Source organism: Caretta caretta, chromosome 14, assembly GCF_965140235.1.
Source record: "Caretta caretta isolate rCarCar2 chromosome 14, rCarCar1.hap1, whole genome shotgun sequence".
Lineage (NCBI taxonomy): Eukaryota > Metazoa > Chordata > Testudines > Cheloniidae > Caretta > Caretta caretta.
Genome location: NC_134219.1, coordinates 4,028,234 through 4,045,012, shown reverse-complemented (window position 1 = coordinate 4,045,012; position 16,779 = coordinate 4,028,234). Strand labels below are relative to the sequence as shown.

The 16,779-nt window shown below is 59.5% G+C and overlaps 1 protein-coding gene across 6 annotated transcripts in view; it reads right to left on the bottom strand.

Moving 5' to 3' along the window:
* Window positions 1–7,374: 7,374 nt before the first annotated feature.
* The window catches only part of SDK2 (sidekick cell adhesion molecule 2), a 185,210-nt gene continuing 175,805 nt past the window's right edge, over window positions 7,375–16,779 (bottom strand). For all 6 annotated transcript variants that reach the window (XM_048818024.2, XM_048818026.2, XM_048818025.2 and 3 more), the window contains one exon: window positions 7,375–9,401. In XM_048818024.2, the coding sequence (XP_048673981.2) occupies window positions 9,048–9,401 (354 nt within the window). In that variant the 3' untranslated portion in view covers window positions 7,375–9,047. The remainder of the gene's footprint in view (window positions 9,402–16,779) is intronic.

Below are 16,779 nucleotides of genomic sequence, written 5' to 3'. Positions count from 1 at the left end.
CACACACAACTCTACTGTAGCATATGTCCCTATCTTTATTGCCCCAGTGCTCATGGCCTTGTGGCTCCAGCACAGCACTGGGAGACAGGACTCCTGGGTTCTTCTTTGCTCACCTGCAGCAGAGTTGGTGTGTGACTGCGGGCACATCCCGTCCCCTCTCTGTGCTGGGGGGGTGGGGGGATGCAGTATTGTCAGGCTCACCGAAAATCACAAGATTGGCTTTAAAATCATGAGATTATGTAAAAACAATAGATGTGAAGTTCTTTTTTTATTGGCCTTCTTTCTGAGCCTTTCGGGTGCACTGGGGGTCACATCTGGAAGCTTTCTCCACAGCCACGAGGGCTAGAAACTTACTTTTCCTTTAAGAATGAAGGCTGGAATCATCACGTCTCCACTTGCTCCAGGAGCTGGGGCTTCAAGGAAACAATAATTATCATGAGGCTCATGACACATTACAGCTCGGAGCAAGCCTCCCAACCTGGGTGACAGAAACTTGCTGGTTCTGGTGGACCTAGTGCTCTAAAAACAGTGGCGTGGGATGCGGCATGGGCTGGCCGCCTGAGGACTGACCCAGGAGGTCGGACGAGCTTGTACTCGTCCGGCCTGCAACATTCACATCACTGTGTTTGAGCTAGCTCGTCTGTCTGCCTCTGCTGGGAAGCAAGCTGCCAGCTGTACTGTAGAAACCCCCTCAGTTTCTCTGTCTGTAAAATGGGCCTAAAGATATTCATTGTGCTCTTTGCTGCGGGGCGTTGTGAGCTGTTATTCACTTGCCAGGCACATTGGGAACTTCAAGTGGAAGGAGCTATGAGAAAATACTGTCACTGCAAAGCTGCGTGTGACTGGGGAAGTTCTGAGTCATGTTTCAGGGTTTTAGCAAAGCTCTTAGGGATTAGGATGAGACCTTCATGAGGGGCACATGATTGCACATCTGCCTGCTGTGGGGTTTTCTGCCCTTCCTCTGAGGCCTCTGGTGGTGGTGACTGAGATGGGTGGCCCACGGGTCTGCTCCAGTCTGGAAGGTCCTTGGTTTTGAAGTGTCCGTGCAGGCAAATGCAGCAAAAGCTGATTTGCACCCCGCAGGAGCTCACGTGTAGCCTTGGATGCGGACTGCAGTGCCGTAGTGTAGACACTTTCTACATCAGTGGCAAGGGTTTTTTCTATCGCTATAGTTAGCCCACCTCTCTGCGAGGCAATAGCTAGGTGGACAGAGGAATTCTTCCACCAACCGAGCTGAGTCTACACCGGGGCTTAGGTTGATCTAACTAGTGCTCAGGGCTTGAGCAGCAGAGCTAGTTCCATCTAACTTGTAAGTGTAGCCCAGGTCCGGGCGCAGAGAAGTTACGTGGCTTGCCTGTGGCCATACAGCAAGTCACTGGCGGGGATCAGAACGCTCTCAGACCTGTGCTCTGTCCTTTAAGTCAGTTGCCTCTCGGACATTAGCATTGTCCCCTGAGACGGCAAAAGGAATTCTTTCATTTTCACCCAGACGGCAGCCACTGGAGGTTTGCAAAAGCAAACTCAGTTTAATGTAAAAAGAAAAGTAGGACTTGTGGCACCTTAGAGACTAACCAATTTATCTGAGCATGAGCTTTCGTGAGCTACAGCTCACTTCATCGGATGCATACTGTGGAAACTGCAGAAGACATTATATACACAGAGTCCATGAAACAATACCTCCTCCCACCCCACTCTCCTGCTGGTAATAGCTTATCTAAAGTGATCACTCTCTTTACAATGTGTATGATAATCAAGTTGGGCCATTTCCAACACAAATCCAGGTTTTCTCACCCTCTGCCCCCCCCCCCCCCCACAAACTCACTCTCCTGCTGGTAATAGCCCATCCAAAGTGACCACTCTCTTTACAATGTGTATGATAATCAAGGTGGGCTATTTCCAGCACAAATCCAGGTTTTCTCACCTCCCCCCCTTTTCCAAAAACTACACACACAAACTCACTCTCCTGCTGGTAATAGCTTATCCAAAGTGACCACTCTCCCTACAATGTGCACGATAATCAAGGTGGGTCATTTCCAGCACAAATCCAGGTCTTCTCACCCCCCCCCCCCAAACACACACACAAACTCACTCTTCTGCTGGTAATAGCTCATCCAAACTGACCACTCTCCTTACAATGTGTATGATAATCAAGGTGGGCCATTCCCAGCATAAATCCAAGTTTAACCAGAACGTCTGGGGGGGGGGGGTAGGAAAAAACAAGGGGAAATAGGCTACCTTGCATAATGACTTAGCCACTCCCAGTCTCTATTTAAGCCTAAATTAGAGCATGCATTAGGGCCCTGCTTCTCCCCCGTGGCGCAGGGGACAGACTGGGGCCATGTCGGGTGTGGCCAGACTGCACTGCCCTATGGCTAGTCTCTGATTCCCAGGGGATCTTGGGCAGCAGAGGCTGAGCGTACGTTAGAGCAGCCCTGAAACGGCTCTAAGTTACAGCCGGGTGAGGCTGGTCCCCAAACAGAGGGACCCGAGCCACCTCTGTCCACATCCTCAAGGGGAGGACAAGCCTCACTGAGAATCACGGCCCTTGTCGTACACTGACCTGTTCAGATTGCCAAGCTACATTCACCCCCTCCTAGCGCCGGGCAGGAATTGCACTGTTTGCCTCCCACAAAAGCAAAACTAGTGCAAGGGATTCTGCTTGCACTCCAGGAAAGTGCAAGGGGCGCTGACCTGTAACTCTTGCCCACACTGGTGTGACTGCAGGATGTGGTCTCAGGGAGCTGTTTGCTTTGGGAAAACAAAAGTAGAGAAACAGCTTAGGATATTTGGTGCTGCCTGGCATTGAGGGCGTGACCTGCATGGAAGGGGCTGATCCCTGTACCGGGGGACACGCCCCACCCTTGCTGTTGTATTCACGGCACAAGGCTCCGGCCTTTGAGATAGTCACTTGCACCAAAGCCAAGTTCTGCTCTTGGAAACTTGCAAATGTCACCAAGAATTCACGGCGGGCCTCCAGCAGCGGGAGCCGCTGCAGGGCCCAGTCCCACGGGCTCTGAAGACTGGGTCACGCCTGTCATGGCTGGCAGGGTGCTGGGGCTCCAACGCAGGGCTGGAGGGAGCTATCGGAGGTTCCTCCTGACGCGATGTGACGTGACGTGGTCGGTGGCCCCTGGGCGGGCCAGGACAGCCCGGGGGCAATTAAAGCAGCCTGGAGGTGTCAAGCCACTTTTGACCCACCCGGCTTTGCAGTGAGCACAGCTCAGCCAGAGCAGAGGATCCTGCTGCCTGGGATCTGGGTGACTGGTTCACAAGCCCCGAGTGCTGCGGGAAGGGGAGCCATGGCCTTTTCCTTAGTGGTGCGAGGGCTGACCTCTTGGCACTGGGTAAGGTAGCAGCAGGGGGCCGGGGCTCTGGTCTGCCAGGATGGCTCCCTTCCCCAGAGCTCTGCCTGCAGAATTGCTCCTCTTCCCATCTTGTCTGGTTTGCAAACTGCTGATAAGCGACTGTGTTTTGCCCTTGGGAGAAGCTCAAGTCATAACAGTGCAAAACTCTGGAGGCCTGTCAAGGCCCATTTGGTCCCCACGCTGATCCAAGGAGACAGCTCGCTCTCCCCTGTTACTCCTTGGTACACATGGGCTGTTGAGTGTGTCTGCAAAGCCCAGTGCCTGGCAGCCAATGCCAAGGCAAGTGACATGATAAGACACGTCCTGGTGAATTCACGGTGGCCGGGTGGGGGTTGTATGGGGGGGCAGTTGTATAAACCTTGCTCCCCCGCCCCAGCCGCCGTCCTGTTTCTCAGCAGCCCCGGGTGCAGCAGGCGCCCCCTCCAGCGTGCAGTGCTTGCATGGGCATGGGGGGGTGTCCTGTCTCAGTGTCAGACACGGGGCACCAGCAATCAGCCCATCACCTGATGTGGAAGAAGGGTCAAAACAAACCCTGCCGTCGCCAGTTGCACCTGAGCAGGTGGGGAAGCATTTTGAGGACAGATGGAGCCGCTGGGCCTCACGCTTATGGAACGCCACTCCATGGCTGCTTGCCGGGCCAAAGCCAGCAGGAGCCCGTCCATTGAGCACCCCGGGCTCTGCGTCGGGCCTGCCCCTGCAGGTCAGCACCCACCTGGGACGAGTCACTCTCATTGCTAGAAGAAAAGGAGGATGTGTGGCACCTTAGAGACTAACCAATTTATTTGAGCAGAAGCTTTCGATGTATCCGATGAAGTGAGCTGTAGCTCACGAAAGCTTCTGCTCAAATAAATTGGTTAGTCTCTAAGGTGCCACAAGTACTCCTTTTCTTTTTGCGAATACAGACTAACACGGCTGCTCCTCTGAAACCTCTCATTGCTAAGTACAGCTACTGCCAGCCGGGAGCCCCAGGAGCAGCTTTTGGGCATTCCTGGGCATGGTGCTGGAGAAACCAACAGCAATTCCTTCCTTCAGCCAAGTGCCGAGCAATCCCCCGCCCTCAGCTCCGGCAGCTCAAATCACCGAGCCGAGGTGGACACGGCCCCGATTCCTTCTGAGCCACGTGGACGGGCACTGCCTCACGCCCCACCCCCCCAGCGCAGGCCCCGGGGTGGAGTCGGGGAACCTCGCGCTTTCATTCTGAGTACACGGCCTTTCGGCTGGAGCTTGGCCTTCCACATCCACTAGTGAGTTCGCAGTCCCACGACGGGCACCAGCCAAAGGTGAACTAACACCAGCCACTTAGGGCTAAATAAAAGATAAAGCTTCCTGGTGGAGGGGTTGGACGGACACTAAAGCCAGTGCTGACGGTGACCCGGGGGTCACAACGCCTTTGTGCAGAAAGCCTCTCCGTATCCGGCTGAGCTGAGGCCGTTGCTCGCTGCCTTGGGACAGCACCACTGCTAAGCACTCACACGGTCTTATGCTCCAGTCAATGATACAATTCTGCGTGTGTGGGTGGCTGCAGATACACTATAAACACAATCTGGACCAACAGGGACTTTCTGTCAGGTTTTCCCCTCTCCCTGTACTTTCCCAGAGGTCGTCAGCCCCAGCAAAGAGCGAAATTCAACACAGAGGAACCACTGCTGAGCAGTCCTGCTAGCGGCAATGAGCTGCCTGTGGCATTTGGACTGGGCACTGCTCCCAAGTTCAGCTGCTCTGCTCCAGGCTCTCCCGGCAGAGCAGTTGGGCTCGGGGTCTCTGCGTGCCGCTCATTTGGGGAGAGGTCCAGCCCCAGGCACTGAGCAGCGCATAGGCCTTGGGCCAGCTCTCTGCATGGGCTGGATGTCATCCGGGTAGCAGAAACAGCTTAGCGGCAATGGGCTGGGGCCTGTCAAGTGACTGCGTTTGCAGCTGGGCTCTTGCCGTATGTGCAGTGCTAAGAGCCATCAAAGCAGCAAAGCCTCCCTGGAGAATCGGGCTTCACCCAGAGCTGAAAAGCAGGCCCCGGAGCCCCTGGAAAGGGCCTGGGGGCAGCTCGTTCACCAGGTGACCTGGCCTGGGATGCGGGGTGGAGAGAGCCGATGAAGGGCCGATCCAGATGTGCTGTTGTGGAAACGGCAGGTGCTCCGTGCAGCGGCTACGAGACTGGTGCTTGGAGGGTGAGGCCCGGGATGTGTCTTGCACTGGCCTTCGCACTGCATTTCTCCCGCCATTCTGCTCACCCCCGAGCGCTTCACAGAAGGGTTAAATCCAGGGGTGGAGCCAGCCTGGATGCTCAGTCGCCCAGACCTGGGGCTGTCCTTTGGAAGCAGGGAGTGGAAGGAGACGCATGGCGCCCTGAATCCCAGTCCAGCTGCAAACGCACCCTGCCTGACAGCCGATAAAGGGGACCTGTGCTGAGGCAGCTTCCGCAGCCGGCTACAGGCCCCCCATCCTCCGGCAGGGTCATCGAGCTCACCCACGCCCTTCTGGGCCCCCTTTAGGCCCATGCGTTTCCATGACTTTGCTCATGACACACAACGGCTCTGGCCACACCTGAGCTAAAGCCCCTTTCCCCCCTTCGCACGCCACCTGCTCATGTGCATTACATTGGACCAGGGCGGATCCTGGCGAGAACCCTCGGGTGATGATTCCTCATTTACAGTTACTTTCTATGAGCTTGCCGTTAACCAGCTTCTAACCCGCTGCTGGAAAAAGGACACCCACCATGGGAAGCGCGCCCTCTCTCTCTGTGGTTTTCCTTCTGTCAGTCCCAGCCGCGGCTGATGGCTCTGGTCATGCAGGTTTGATGACTGGCTGTCACAGCTGCACAGGAAGGTTTCTGCCACTCTGACCTCACCCCTCAAACGCAGGGAGTGTGAGTTCAGCTCTGGGCGAGCCTGAGCCGCTCCCCAGGCAGTCCCTGCGTTGACTTCTGCAGGCTTTGGGTCCTTCTGCTCTTTGTCTGGATCCAGAGCGACCTCCCCCCATTCACCCCACGAGGAACCAGCCCCGCTGTTAATGGGTTTGGAATCTGCAAATTAAACTCCCAGCCGGCCCCCTGAGGATTCTTTATTACCTATTTCCTGGCTCTGAGCTAATCCCAAATCACGCCTTGGCCTGCAAGCCAGGGTCAGTGTCCTCAGTGTATTAGAAGGTGCTGATTAAATCCTGGGCTCAAGGGGAGCAGCCAGCACTTGCCCTGTCTGTGGTGGTGAGCAGAGGGGATGAGGATTTAGCTACCTTACAATGAGGGGGGCTATGGGTTTGACTGTCCAGTGACGCTTCTTTCCTGCATAGCTGTGATCCCGGGGAGGTAGAGATGGCGCGACAGGGCATCTTTACGCCACAGCTACGTAGGGTAGATGCTTCCTACAGTGACAGAAGGGGTTTTCCCTGGCTGGAGTTAATGAAACTCTCCACAAGGCGGTCTCTATCGACCTTGCCGTGCCCACACAGGGTTAGGGCGCCCTACCTATCCCACAGCCCTACGCGGTGTAACCAGCGCGATCTCATCTTTAGGTGTAGGCCAGGCCTCACTGTGGGACCTCAGACACCTCACTCAACTTCTGTAGGTCGCACGTCTCCCCCCTGCCAGGCAGGGATAAGACCTCGGTCTGCGTTGTAGGAGGGCTGAGCTTGGGAGCTCTAGTGTAGCCAAGGTTCTGGGAGACATGGGTATTTTAGCCCCGGTGCTGTCAAGCCCTGCCCTGACCACTCAGACAGCACAGGAGAGCTGATTTCTGTCCATCACTTTCCCAGGATAACCTGTTTCTCAGCCACCTGCACAGAAACCATCGCTCCTTCTCCGCACATCTGAACACGGGAGAGAGAGACCCCGTGGGCCACAACTACTTAGCCACATCGGCCTCCCTTGCAGGAATACGCCTGCAAAAGGGACCGGCAGCTGGGAAGTTCGGGGTGATCCCAGTTCCATCCCTTTCTCAAGTTCTGCAGGGTACAGGGTTATTCCAGAGTGCGTCTCTCTATTTTTGGGGGAGAGAAATAAGCCAAACAACTCTTCCAGTGCTTTTGATTCTTTATTAAAGGGACCCCACGCACAAGGTTCAATCCTCCGCCAACCAGACTGGACAGAGATGTGCAAATACGGGCGAGAGCAGGTGGGGCGTCATGGATGGAGCTACATCACCATGGTGACAGCTCCGGACCCACTCCGCAGAAGGACACAGTGGGGGACAGCTGGATCCTCCAGCTTGCACTGTGCACCCCCCATGGAAGGGAACACGGCTGAGGAGTTTGGGATCCAGCTGACGAGTAGGCACTGTGTGTGTTTTGCGATGATGGAAACAACCACCACCACCGATCCCCCTCATCTCGATTCTGGCCCCCTCCCCTCGCATCCCCCACCAAACCTGGGCACTAAACCAGAACACAAAATCAAGGCTGCAGCGGCCAATCCATCATGCCAGCAGAGCCCTGCCCCCCGCCCCTTCTGTTCTGCTGGAGTTAAAGGGGCGGCATCCGTCACAAGCCAGGGGGAGAGGACCACATTGTGGGTGGAGTGTACATCTCACCCCGCAACCATCCCGGGGCCCAGGGAATTTTCCTTTCCCTCCCCCTCTCCAGGATGGGGCCAAGGAAGGAAGAAATGAATTGCTGCCCCAAAGCGAATGTCAGTGCCGATAAGCGATGCCCCCGTGCTGAGCTGCCCCGTGGCGCAGTTCCACCGCAGAGGACCCCTCCCCAGTGGGCAGCGCTTCTCACCAGGGATGGGGGGCTGGGAGGGGGATGTCTACTCCAGAAGGATTCAAGTAAATTGATCACAACTCCAGCGTCCTTGTCCCCCCAAAATCCACTCTCCGCTCCCCCATCCCGTCCCAATGCCGCAAACCAAATGGCTGCATACGGGCTTTGTGTTTTGGTCTGTCACTTTTCCACTCTCTGACACGGTGCGGCACGGGGAGACAGGAGAGGAGACTGGCAGAGGAGGGACTGGCGAGCCGAGCGGGCAGCCTGGCAAAGCGGGTCCCATGTCCAGCATACGGGCCATCATTGGGCACATCCGCAGCCCACTGGGAAGCAAGGGCCCGCGGGCATGATTGCCACCTAACGCTGAGCAGAAGAGCTGCACCGTTCCCATCCCATGTCAGGCTCTGCGGTGCTGGGCTGAGGACACCCTTGGTCGCTAGCGTGGGTTCGCTGCTTGAAGTCTTGTGCGACCACGCTGGCCAATGGCATTTCCACACCCCGCTCCTGTGGACGCTGCGGGTTGCCGCTAGCTGGCTGGCCACTCAGGGGTCACACAAAGAAAGCTTTGGCCAAAAAGGGGTGGGTTTGTCCTGCCAGCAAAGGCCCTTGAGGAAACCCGCCTGCAAGGAGCCAGCGCCGTGCGGAGACCCCAGTGTCGGCTGGGAGCCCACCAGCTGCTGTCCTTTCCCCTGTGAATTTCCTCTCCGCGCCTCAGCCTCAAAGAGAAGAGAAGGCCCCTCCAGACGGACTCGCGGCCCTGCAAACTTTTGCAAAGGTCCTTTCAAGGGGTTCCTCTTCTACAGGGCTCCATGCGCCTCTGGAAGCAGCAAATGATTAGAATCCGAACTGGGTCCGCGTGTCTCTCCCCGGCCGGCGCTGGGCTCGCCCTGCCGGGGTGTCTCCTTCGCCTCGGAAAAAATAACTCTGGACGTAAACGTGGGTTTGGGATTTTTCGTCCTTTTTCGCTTTTCTTTATTTCTTTTGAAACCATCAAACAAAAGAAGAAAATCCCGCTATGGGGGCTCGAGAGCCCGGAGCCAGGCTGCTGGGGGGGCGGTACAGGGTGCTCTGTTGGCTGGGGGGGTTGACGGGCGTCTGGGGGGTTGGAGTCCTACTGACTTTGGGCCGGAAGAGGCTGCCTTGCTGGGTGCTGGTGCTGTTGGCCAAGGGGCAGTGGTCGGGGTCGCCGGAATCGCTCTCCGTGTAGCTGTAGGCCGGGGCCCGTGAGATGCCCTTCTGCTGGCGCCGCCAGGAGTTGTAGTAGGTCGGGTCACTGATGTAGTGGTTGACGAAGGAGTGGGCCTTCTGGTGGGTCTGATCCACTTCGTACTCGCTGTCGCTCCCCTGAAGAGACAGAGCGCTGGGTTACGACAGGTCTGGCTGTGCCCGGCTGCAGCCCTCAGCCGGCCCGACAAGCACATGCCCGCAAGGACACGGTGCTAGTAGAAGGAGCTGAGGAAACACCCGCTGGGCAGTGCCACCAGCACCCACTGGGCACTGGACTTGTGAGAGGCATCTTGGAAACCGTGACCCCACACGACATCAGAGCAAGACACCTGCATCTGACTCCTTCACCACCGCACCCATCCTGCAGGCAGGGGAGGGGGTTGGCAGGTGGGCAGCAGCCCCTCCCTGTGTATCCACTGAGCTCAGGGGACCGGGGTCTCCCGTACACTGGTGTGAGCCCAGAGTGATTCCATGGAACCGCACTAGAGTAAGGGAGGGTCAGAATTGGGCCCTGGGGGACGCTGGTGATAGAGCACGACCAGACCCAGCGCTTGTCCCAGCCTGGCGTCCCTTCCCCGATGACCAGACCCGGACCCCGTCCCGGCCTGGCGTCCCTTCCCCGATGACCAGACCCGGACCCCGTCCCGGCCTGGCGTCCCTTCCCCGATGACCAGACCCGGACCCCGTCCCGGCCTGGCGTCCCTTCCCCGATGACCAGACCCGGACCCCGTCCCGGCCTGGCGTCCCTTCCCCGATGACCAGACCCGGACCCCGTCCCGGCCTGGCGTCCCTTCCCCGATGACCAGACCCGGACCCCGTCCCGGCCTGGCGTCCCTTCCCCGATGACCAGACCCGGACCCCGTCCCGGCCTGGCGTCCCTTCCCCGATGACCAGACCCGGACCCCGTCCCGGCCTGGCGTCCCTTCCCCGATGACCAGACCCGGACCCCGTCCCGGCCTGGCGTCCCTTCCCCGATGACCAGACCCAGCGCTTGTCCCAGCCTGGCGTCCCTTCCCCGATGACCAGACCCGGACCCCGTCCCGGCCTGGCGTCCCTTCCCCAATGACCAGACCCGGACCCCGTCCCGGCCTGGCGTCCCTTCCCCAATGACCAGACCCGGACCCCGTCCCGGCCTGGCGTCCCTTCCCCGATGACCAGACCCGGACCCCGTCCCGGCCTGGCGTCCCTTCCCCGATGACCAGACCCGGACCCCGTCCCGGCCTGGCGTCCCTTCCCCGATGACCAGACCCGGACCCCGTCCCGGCCTGGCGTCCCTTCCCCGATGACCAGACCCAGCGCTTGTCCCAGCCTGGCGTCCCTTCCCCGATGACCAGACCCGGACCCCGTCCCGGCCTGGCGTCCCTTCCCCGATGACCAGACCCGGACCCCGTCCCGGCCTGGCGTCCCTTCCCCGATGACCAGACCCGGACCCCGTCCCGGCCTGGCGTCCCTTCCCCGATGACCAGACCCGGACCCCGTCCCGGCCTGGCGTCCCTTCCCCGATGACCAGACCCGGACCCCGTCCCGGCCTGGCGTCCCTTCCCCGATGACCAGACCCGGACCCCGTCCCGGCCTGGCGTCCCTTCCCCGATGACCAGACCCGGACCCCGTCCCGGCCTGGCGTCCCTTCCCCGATGACCAGACCCAGCGCTTGTCCCAGCCTGGCGTCCCTTCCCCGATGACCAGACCCGGACCCCGTCCCGGCCTGGCGTCCCTTCCCCGATGACCAGACCCGGACCCCGTCCCGGCCTGGCGTCCCTTCCCCGATGACCAGACCCGGACCCCGTCCCGGCCTGGCGTCCCTTCCCCAATGACCAGACCCAGCGCTTGTCCCAGCCTGGCGTCCCTTCCCCGATGACCAGACCCGGACCCCGTCCCGGCCTGGCGTCCCTTCCCCAATGACCAGACCCAGCGCTTGTCCCAGCCTGGCGTCCCTTCCCCGATGACCAGACCCGGACCCCGTCCCGGCCTGGCGTCCCTTCCCCGATGACCAGACCCGGACCCCGTCCCGGCCTGGCGTCCCTTCCCCGATGACCAGACCCGGACCCCGTCCCGGCCTGGCGTCCCTTCCCCGATGACCAGACCCAGCGCTTGTCCCAGCCTGGCGTCCCTTCCCCGATGACCAGACCCGGACCCCGTCCCGGCCTGGCGTCCCTTCCCCGATGACCAGACCCGGACCCCGTCCCGGCCTGGCGTCCCTTCCCCGATGACCAGACCCGGACCCCGTCCCGGCCTGGCGTCCCTTCCCCGATGACCAGACCCGGACCCCGTCCCGGCCTGGCGTCCCTTCCCCGATGACCAGACCCGGACCCCGTCCCGGCCTGGCGTCCCTTCCCCGATGACCAGACCCGGACCCCGTCCCGGCCTGGCGTCCCTTCCCCGATGACCAGACCCGGACCCCGTCCCGGCCTGGCGTCCCTTCCCCGATGACCAGACCCGGACCCCGTCCCGGCCTGGCGTCCCTTCCCCGATGACCAGACCCGGACCCCGTCCCGGCCTGGCGTCCCTTCCCCGATGACCAGACCCGGACCCCGTCCCGGCCTGGCGTCCCTTCCCCGATGACCAGACCCGGACCCCGTCCCGGCCTGGCGTCCCTTCCCCGATGACCAGACCCGGACCCCGTCCCGGCCTGGCGTCCCTTCCCCGATGACCAGACCCGGACCCCGTCCCGGCCTGGCGTCCCTTCCCCGATGACCAGACCCAGCGCTTGTCCCGGCCTGGCGTCCCTTCCCCGATGACCAGACCCAGCGCTTGTCCCGGCCTGGCGTCCCTTCCCCGATGACCAGACCCAGCGCTTGTCCCGGCCTGGCGTCCCTTCCCCGATGACCAGACCCGGACCCCGTCCCGGCCTGGCGTCCCTTCCCCGATGACCAGACCCGGACCCCGTCCCGGCCTGGCGTCCCTTCCCCGATGACCAGACCCAGCGCTTGTCCCGGCCTGGCGTCCCTTCCCCGATGACCAGACCCGGACCCCGTCCCGGCCTGGCGTCCCTTCCCCGATGACCAGACCCGGACCCCGTCCCGGCCTGGCGTCCCTTCCCCAATGACCAGACCCAGCGCTTGTCCCAGCCTGGCGTCCCTTCCCCGATGACCAGACCCGGACCCCGTCCCGGCCTGGCGTCCCTTCCCCGATGACCAGACCCGGACCCCGTCCCGGCCTGGCGTCCCTTCCCCGATGACCAGACCCGGACCCCGTCCCGGCCTGGCGTCCCTTCCCCGATGACCAGACCCGGACCCCGTCCCGGCCTGGCGTCCCTTCCCCGATGACCAGACCCGGACCCCGTCCTGGCCTGGTGTCCCTTCCCGATGACCAGGCCCAGTGCCCACCCCGGCCTGGTGTCCCTTCCCCGATGACCAGGCCCAGTGCCCACCCCGGCCTGGTGTCCCTTCCCGATGACCAGGCCCAGTGCCCACCCCGGCCTGGTGTCCCTTCCCGATGACCAGGCCCAGTGCCCACCCCAGCCTGGTGTCCCTTCCCGATGACCAGGCCCAGTGCCCACCCCGGCCTGGTGTCCCTTCCCGATGACCAGGACCAGCGCCCGCCCTGGCAGCGCTGACCCTACGCGCCGTCTCTGGGAACAGCCAAAGTTATTTCTGTCAGAGGGCAAGGCGGGGAGGATGGGGGAAGAAGAGAGAGCTCAGGCAGAGGCTGGGTTGGCTCGCGTCCCTCCTTTCAACTCGCCCTCTGCTTTCCATAATTGAATTCAGCTTCCCCCTTCTCCAAGGCACAATGGCCCCATTCATCAGGAAGCTCAAGCCGGCCAGGAAAGCAATCAAGTGACAGCTTTCAGCTAGCTCAGCTCTGAACAGCTCCTCAAAGACACTCAACCATGATAATGCAAAGGGGGGTTAACTTGGACTTGCCTCCACTTTGCAGGCAAAGAAAAGGCCAGGCAAGGCCCAGGATTATGGGGCAGCTGGGGGGTTGCTGAAGATCTGCAAAGTCCTGGAGAGCAGGAAGCCCTCAGCTGCCTGTTCCCCTCCGTGGCTCTGAGACACAAGCCTGCACCAGGCTCAGGTGATGGGAGCAGCCACCGAATTCCCAGCTGTGCCACAGATGCCCCGAGTAAGCGTCACTGCACTTGTGGGGGCCCCAGCTCTCCAGCCTTTGTCTTCTCTGCTCCGAGTGCGAGGCCCTCTCCATGCGGGGCTACCCAGTGCCTGGAACAAGGGGGTCCTGATCTCTGGGGGCACCTGCAGGAGCTCCTGTCGTGGGGCTACACAGGCAGGCTTGGTACTCACGCAGCACCCACGTCTCCACCCCCTCGGGCTCCCTCTGCCCCTTCCCAGCGCTCTGCCACGGCTTGGTCGCGCAGCTACAGTCCTCCAAGGCGTAGGGAGGAAAGAGCCGGTCGGCCGGGTTCTCAGAGCCAGCTGGGCCAGATGCCCACTCCCTGCACTTCGGTAGCATAAAGGAGCTATGGGTGCAAGTGAAAGGGCAAAGGGACCTTGGTGTAAGAGATGCAGGCATTATGAGCCAGAGTCAGATCTCAGCTACACCCAGACCGTTCCCCCCCCACTCAGAGGGGATTTGCCTGGCTGCAACTGACAGAAGGATCTGGCCTGTCACCTTTGCCTGCTGCTCCGTGCGCGTACCATAATCCTGCTCTGAGGCTTAGGTTATTCCCTAGGTGTGCTCAGCACTGGCCACTCCCAAGTGAGGGTCCTGCAGGGCGGGAAGAACCAGTGCACCAGGAAGTCGAGTGGCTCAGCTGAGACAGTTGCAAAGTGAGATTAGCAGGCACGGGCCCGCTGCTCGCCCCACGTGGCCGGCGCGAGGTGCTGCATGATCACTCGACCGTCTTCGAGTTGCTGTCACAGCCCAGGGGCTAATGAGAGCGCTGAGCGGCAGGGTCTGTTTTGGCCTTGCCATCACTCACAGTCTTCCAGATGGAGTGGGGATTCCAGGCAGCCATTTGAATCTCAGCCCCCAAGGCCACTGCAGGAGAGGGGCTCGTTTAGGCAGGCCTCGTTAGGGGCCAGTTCCAGCACAGCTGCAGCATCTGCACCTGGAAATGCACGGCCGGCCGGGAGAAACCGGGTTCCGTAATGGGAGGTCCTGGGGGAATACTCGGTTTCCTGGGGTCTCTCTCTAGCCCCGTCCTGTTCCCAGGCGTATCGCTGCCAAGGGTCTCCCTGAACCTTGGCCTGGACCCTGAGGCCACTGCTCTACATGCATTGCATCCGAGAGTGCTAAAGGAGTTGGCGGATGTGATTGCAGAGCCATTGGCCATTATCTTTGAAAACTCATGGCGATCGGGGGAGGTCCCAGATGACTGGAAAAAGGCTAATATAGTGCCCATCTTTAAAAAAGGGAAGAAGGAGGATCCTGGGAACTACAGGCCAGTCAGCCTCACCTCAGTCCCTGGAAAAATCATGGAGCAGGTCCTCAAGGAATCAATTCTGAAGCACTGAGAGGAGAGGAAAGTGATCAGGAACAGTCAGCATGGATCCACCAAGGGCAAATCATGCCTGACTAATCTAATTGCCTTCTAGGACGAGATAACTGGTTCTGTGGATGAAGGGAAAGCAGTGGACGTGTTGTTCCTTGACTTTAGCAAAGCTTTTGACACGGTCTCCCACAGTATTCTTGCCAGCAAGTTAAAGAAGTATGGGCTGGGTGAATGGACTATAAGGTGGATAGAAAGCTGGCTAGATCGTCAGGCTCAATGGGTAGTGATCAATGGCTCCATGTCTAGTTGGCAGCCGGTATCAAGTGGAGTGCCCCAAGGGTCGGTCCTGGGGCTGGTTTTGTTCAACATCTTCATAAATGATCTGGAGGATGGTGTGGATTGCACCCTCAGCAAGTTTGCAGATGATACTAAACTGGGAGAAGAGGTAGATATGCTGGAGGGTAGGGATAGGATACAGAGGGACCTCGACAAATTGGAGGATTGGGCCAAAAGAAATCTGATGAGGTTCAACAAGGACAAGTGCAGAGTCCTGCACTTAGGATGGAAGAATCCCATGCACCGCTACAGACTAGGGACCGAATGGCTCGGCAGCAGTTCTGCAAAAAAGGACCTAGGGGTTACAGTGGATGAGAAGCTGGATATGAGTCAACAGTGTGCCCTTGTTGCCAAGAAGGCCAATGGCATTTTGGGATGTATAAGTAAGGGCATTGCCAGCAGATCGAGGGACGTGATCGTTCCCCTCTATTCGACATTGGTGAGGCCTCATCTGGAGTACTGTGTCCAGTTTTGGGCCCCACACTACAAGAAGGATGTGGAAAAATTGGAAAGAGTCCAGCGGAGGGCAACGAAAATGATTAGGGGACTGGAACACATGAGTTATGAGGAGAGGCTGGGGGAACTGGGGATATTTAGTCTACGGAAGAGAAGAATGAGGGAGGATTTGATAGCTGCTTTCAACTACTTGAAAGGGGGTTCCAAAGAGGATGGCTCTAGACTGTTCTCAGTGGTAGCAGATGACAGAACAAGGAGTAATGGTCTCAAGTTGCAGTGGGGGAGATTTAGGTTGGATATTAGGAAAAACTTTTTCACTAGGAGGGTGGTAAAACACTGGAATGCGTTACCTAGGGAGGTGGTGGAATCTCCTTCCTTAGAAGTTTTTAAGGTCAGGCTTGACAAAGCCCTGGCTGGGATGATTGAGTTGGGGATCGGTCCTGCTTTGAGCAGGGGGTTGGACTAGATGACCTCCTGAGGTCCCTTCCAACCCTGATATTCTATGATTCTATGGCCCAAAGAGGGGTTGTGTCAGATGGGAACACAGGCTTCCCTGGGGTCCTGGAGCAGCTGTTCCCTTGGCGGAGAGCCGGGCAAAACACCCGACAGCTCACGGCGTGGTCAAGGCAGTGCAGGGTAGCCAGCTGGGGTTTGATACCAGTGTGGAGGGAGCCCGTAGTGCAGGCCTGTTTCCACTGTCCCTGGGTATATTCAGCTTCTGGCAGTTACCGCAGCTCAGATTCCAGCCTCCTGGATCTGTGCTCAACTCCCCACTGTGCGAATGCCCGGCTCCCCCCTCCGACACCAGGAAAGCCAGGGTCCCATTGTGCCCTGGCCATGCTGGTTGCTGCGGGGCATCCTGCTAGGGTTCTGGCTGTCTGAGCAGTAAAGCAGGGGCATGCTGGTGCATTGGGGACAGGCCAAAGCCTCCGACCCCCACCCATGTGCTGTGCCAGCTGGCGCAGAACAAACAGTCCCGGGGGCACATGCCAGGGGACAGGAGTTTTGTGTCTGTCAGGCCCAGCTGAGAAGCTAAACTACAACCCTGGGTGCTCTGGGGGTGACCCATGCCCATGGTGCTGCTCAGTGTGCATGGGGGGCAGCCTGCCTGCAAACAGGGAAAGAGCCTTTGGTGTTGCACGCCCCACGGCGGAAACCCCGGGCAGCAATGGGGATTCTACCAGGAATTCGTCGGGGGTGGGGAACTGTATCATTCCTCCCTTTCCCAGCATGCACTGGCATACACTCCTGTTCCCGATCCCCTTTGCTGGGTGCGGAGAGGTGATGAGGACCAGGGGATGCAGCTGACAG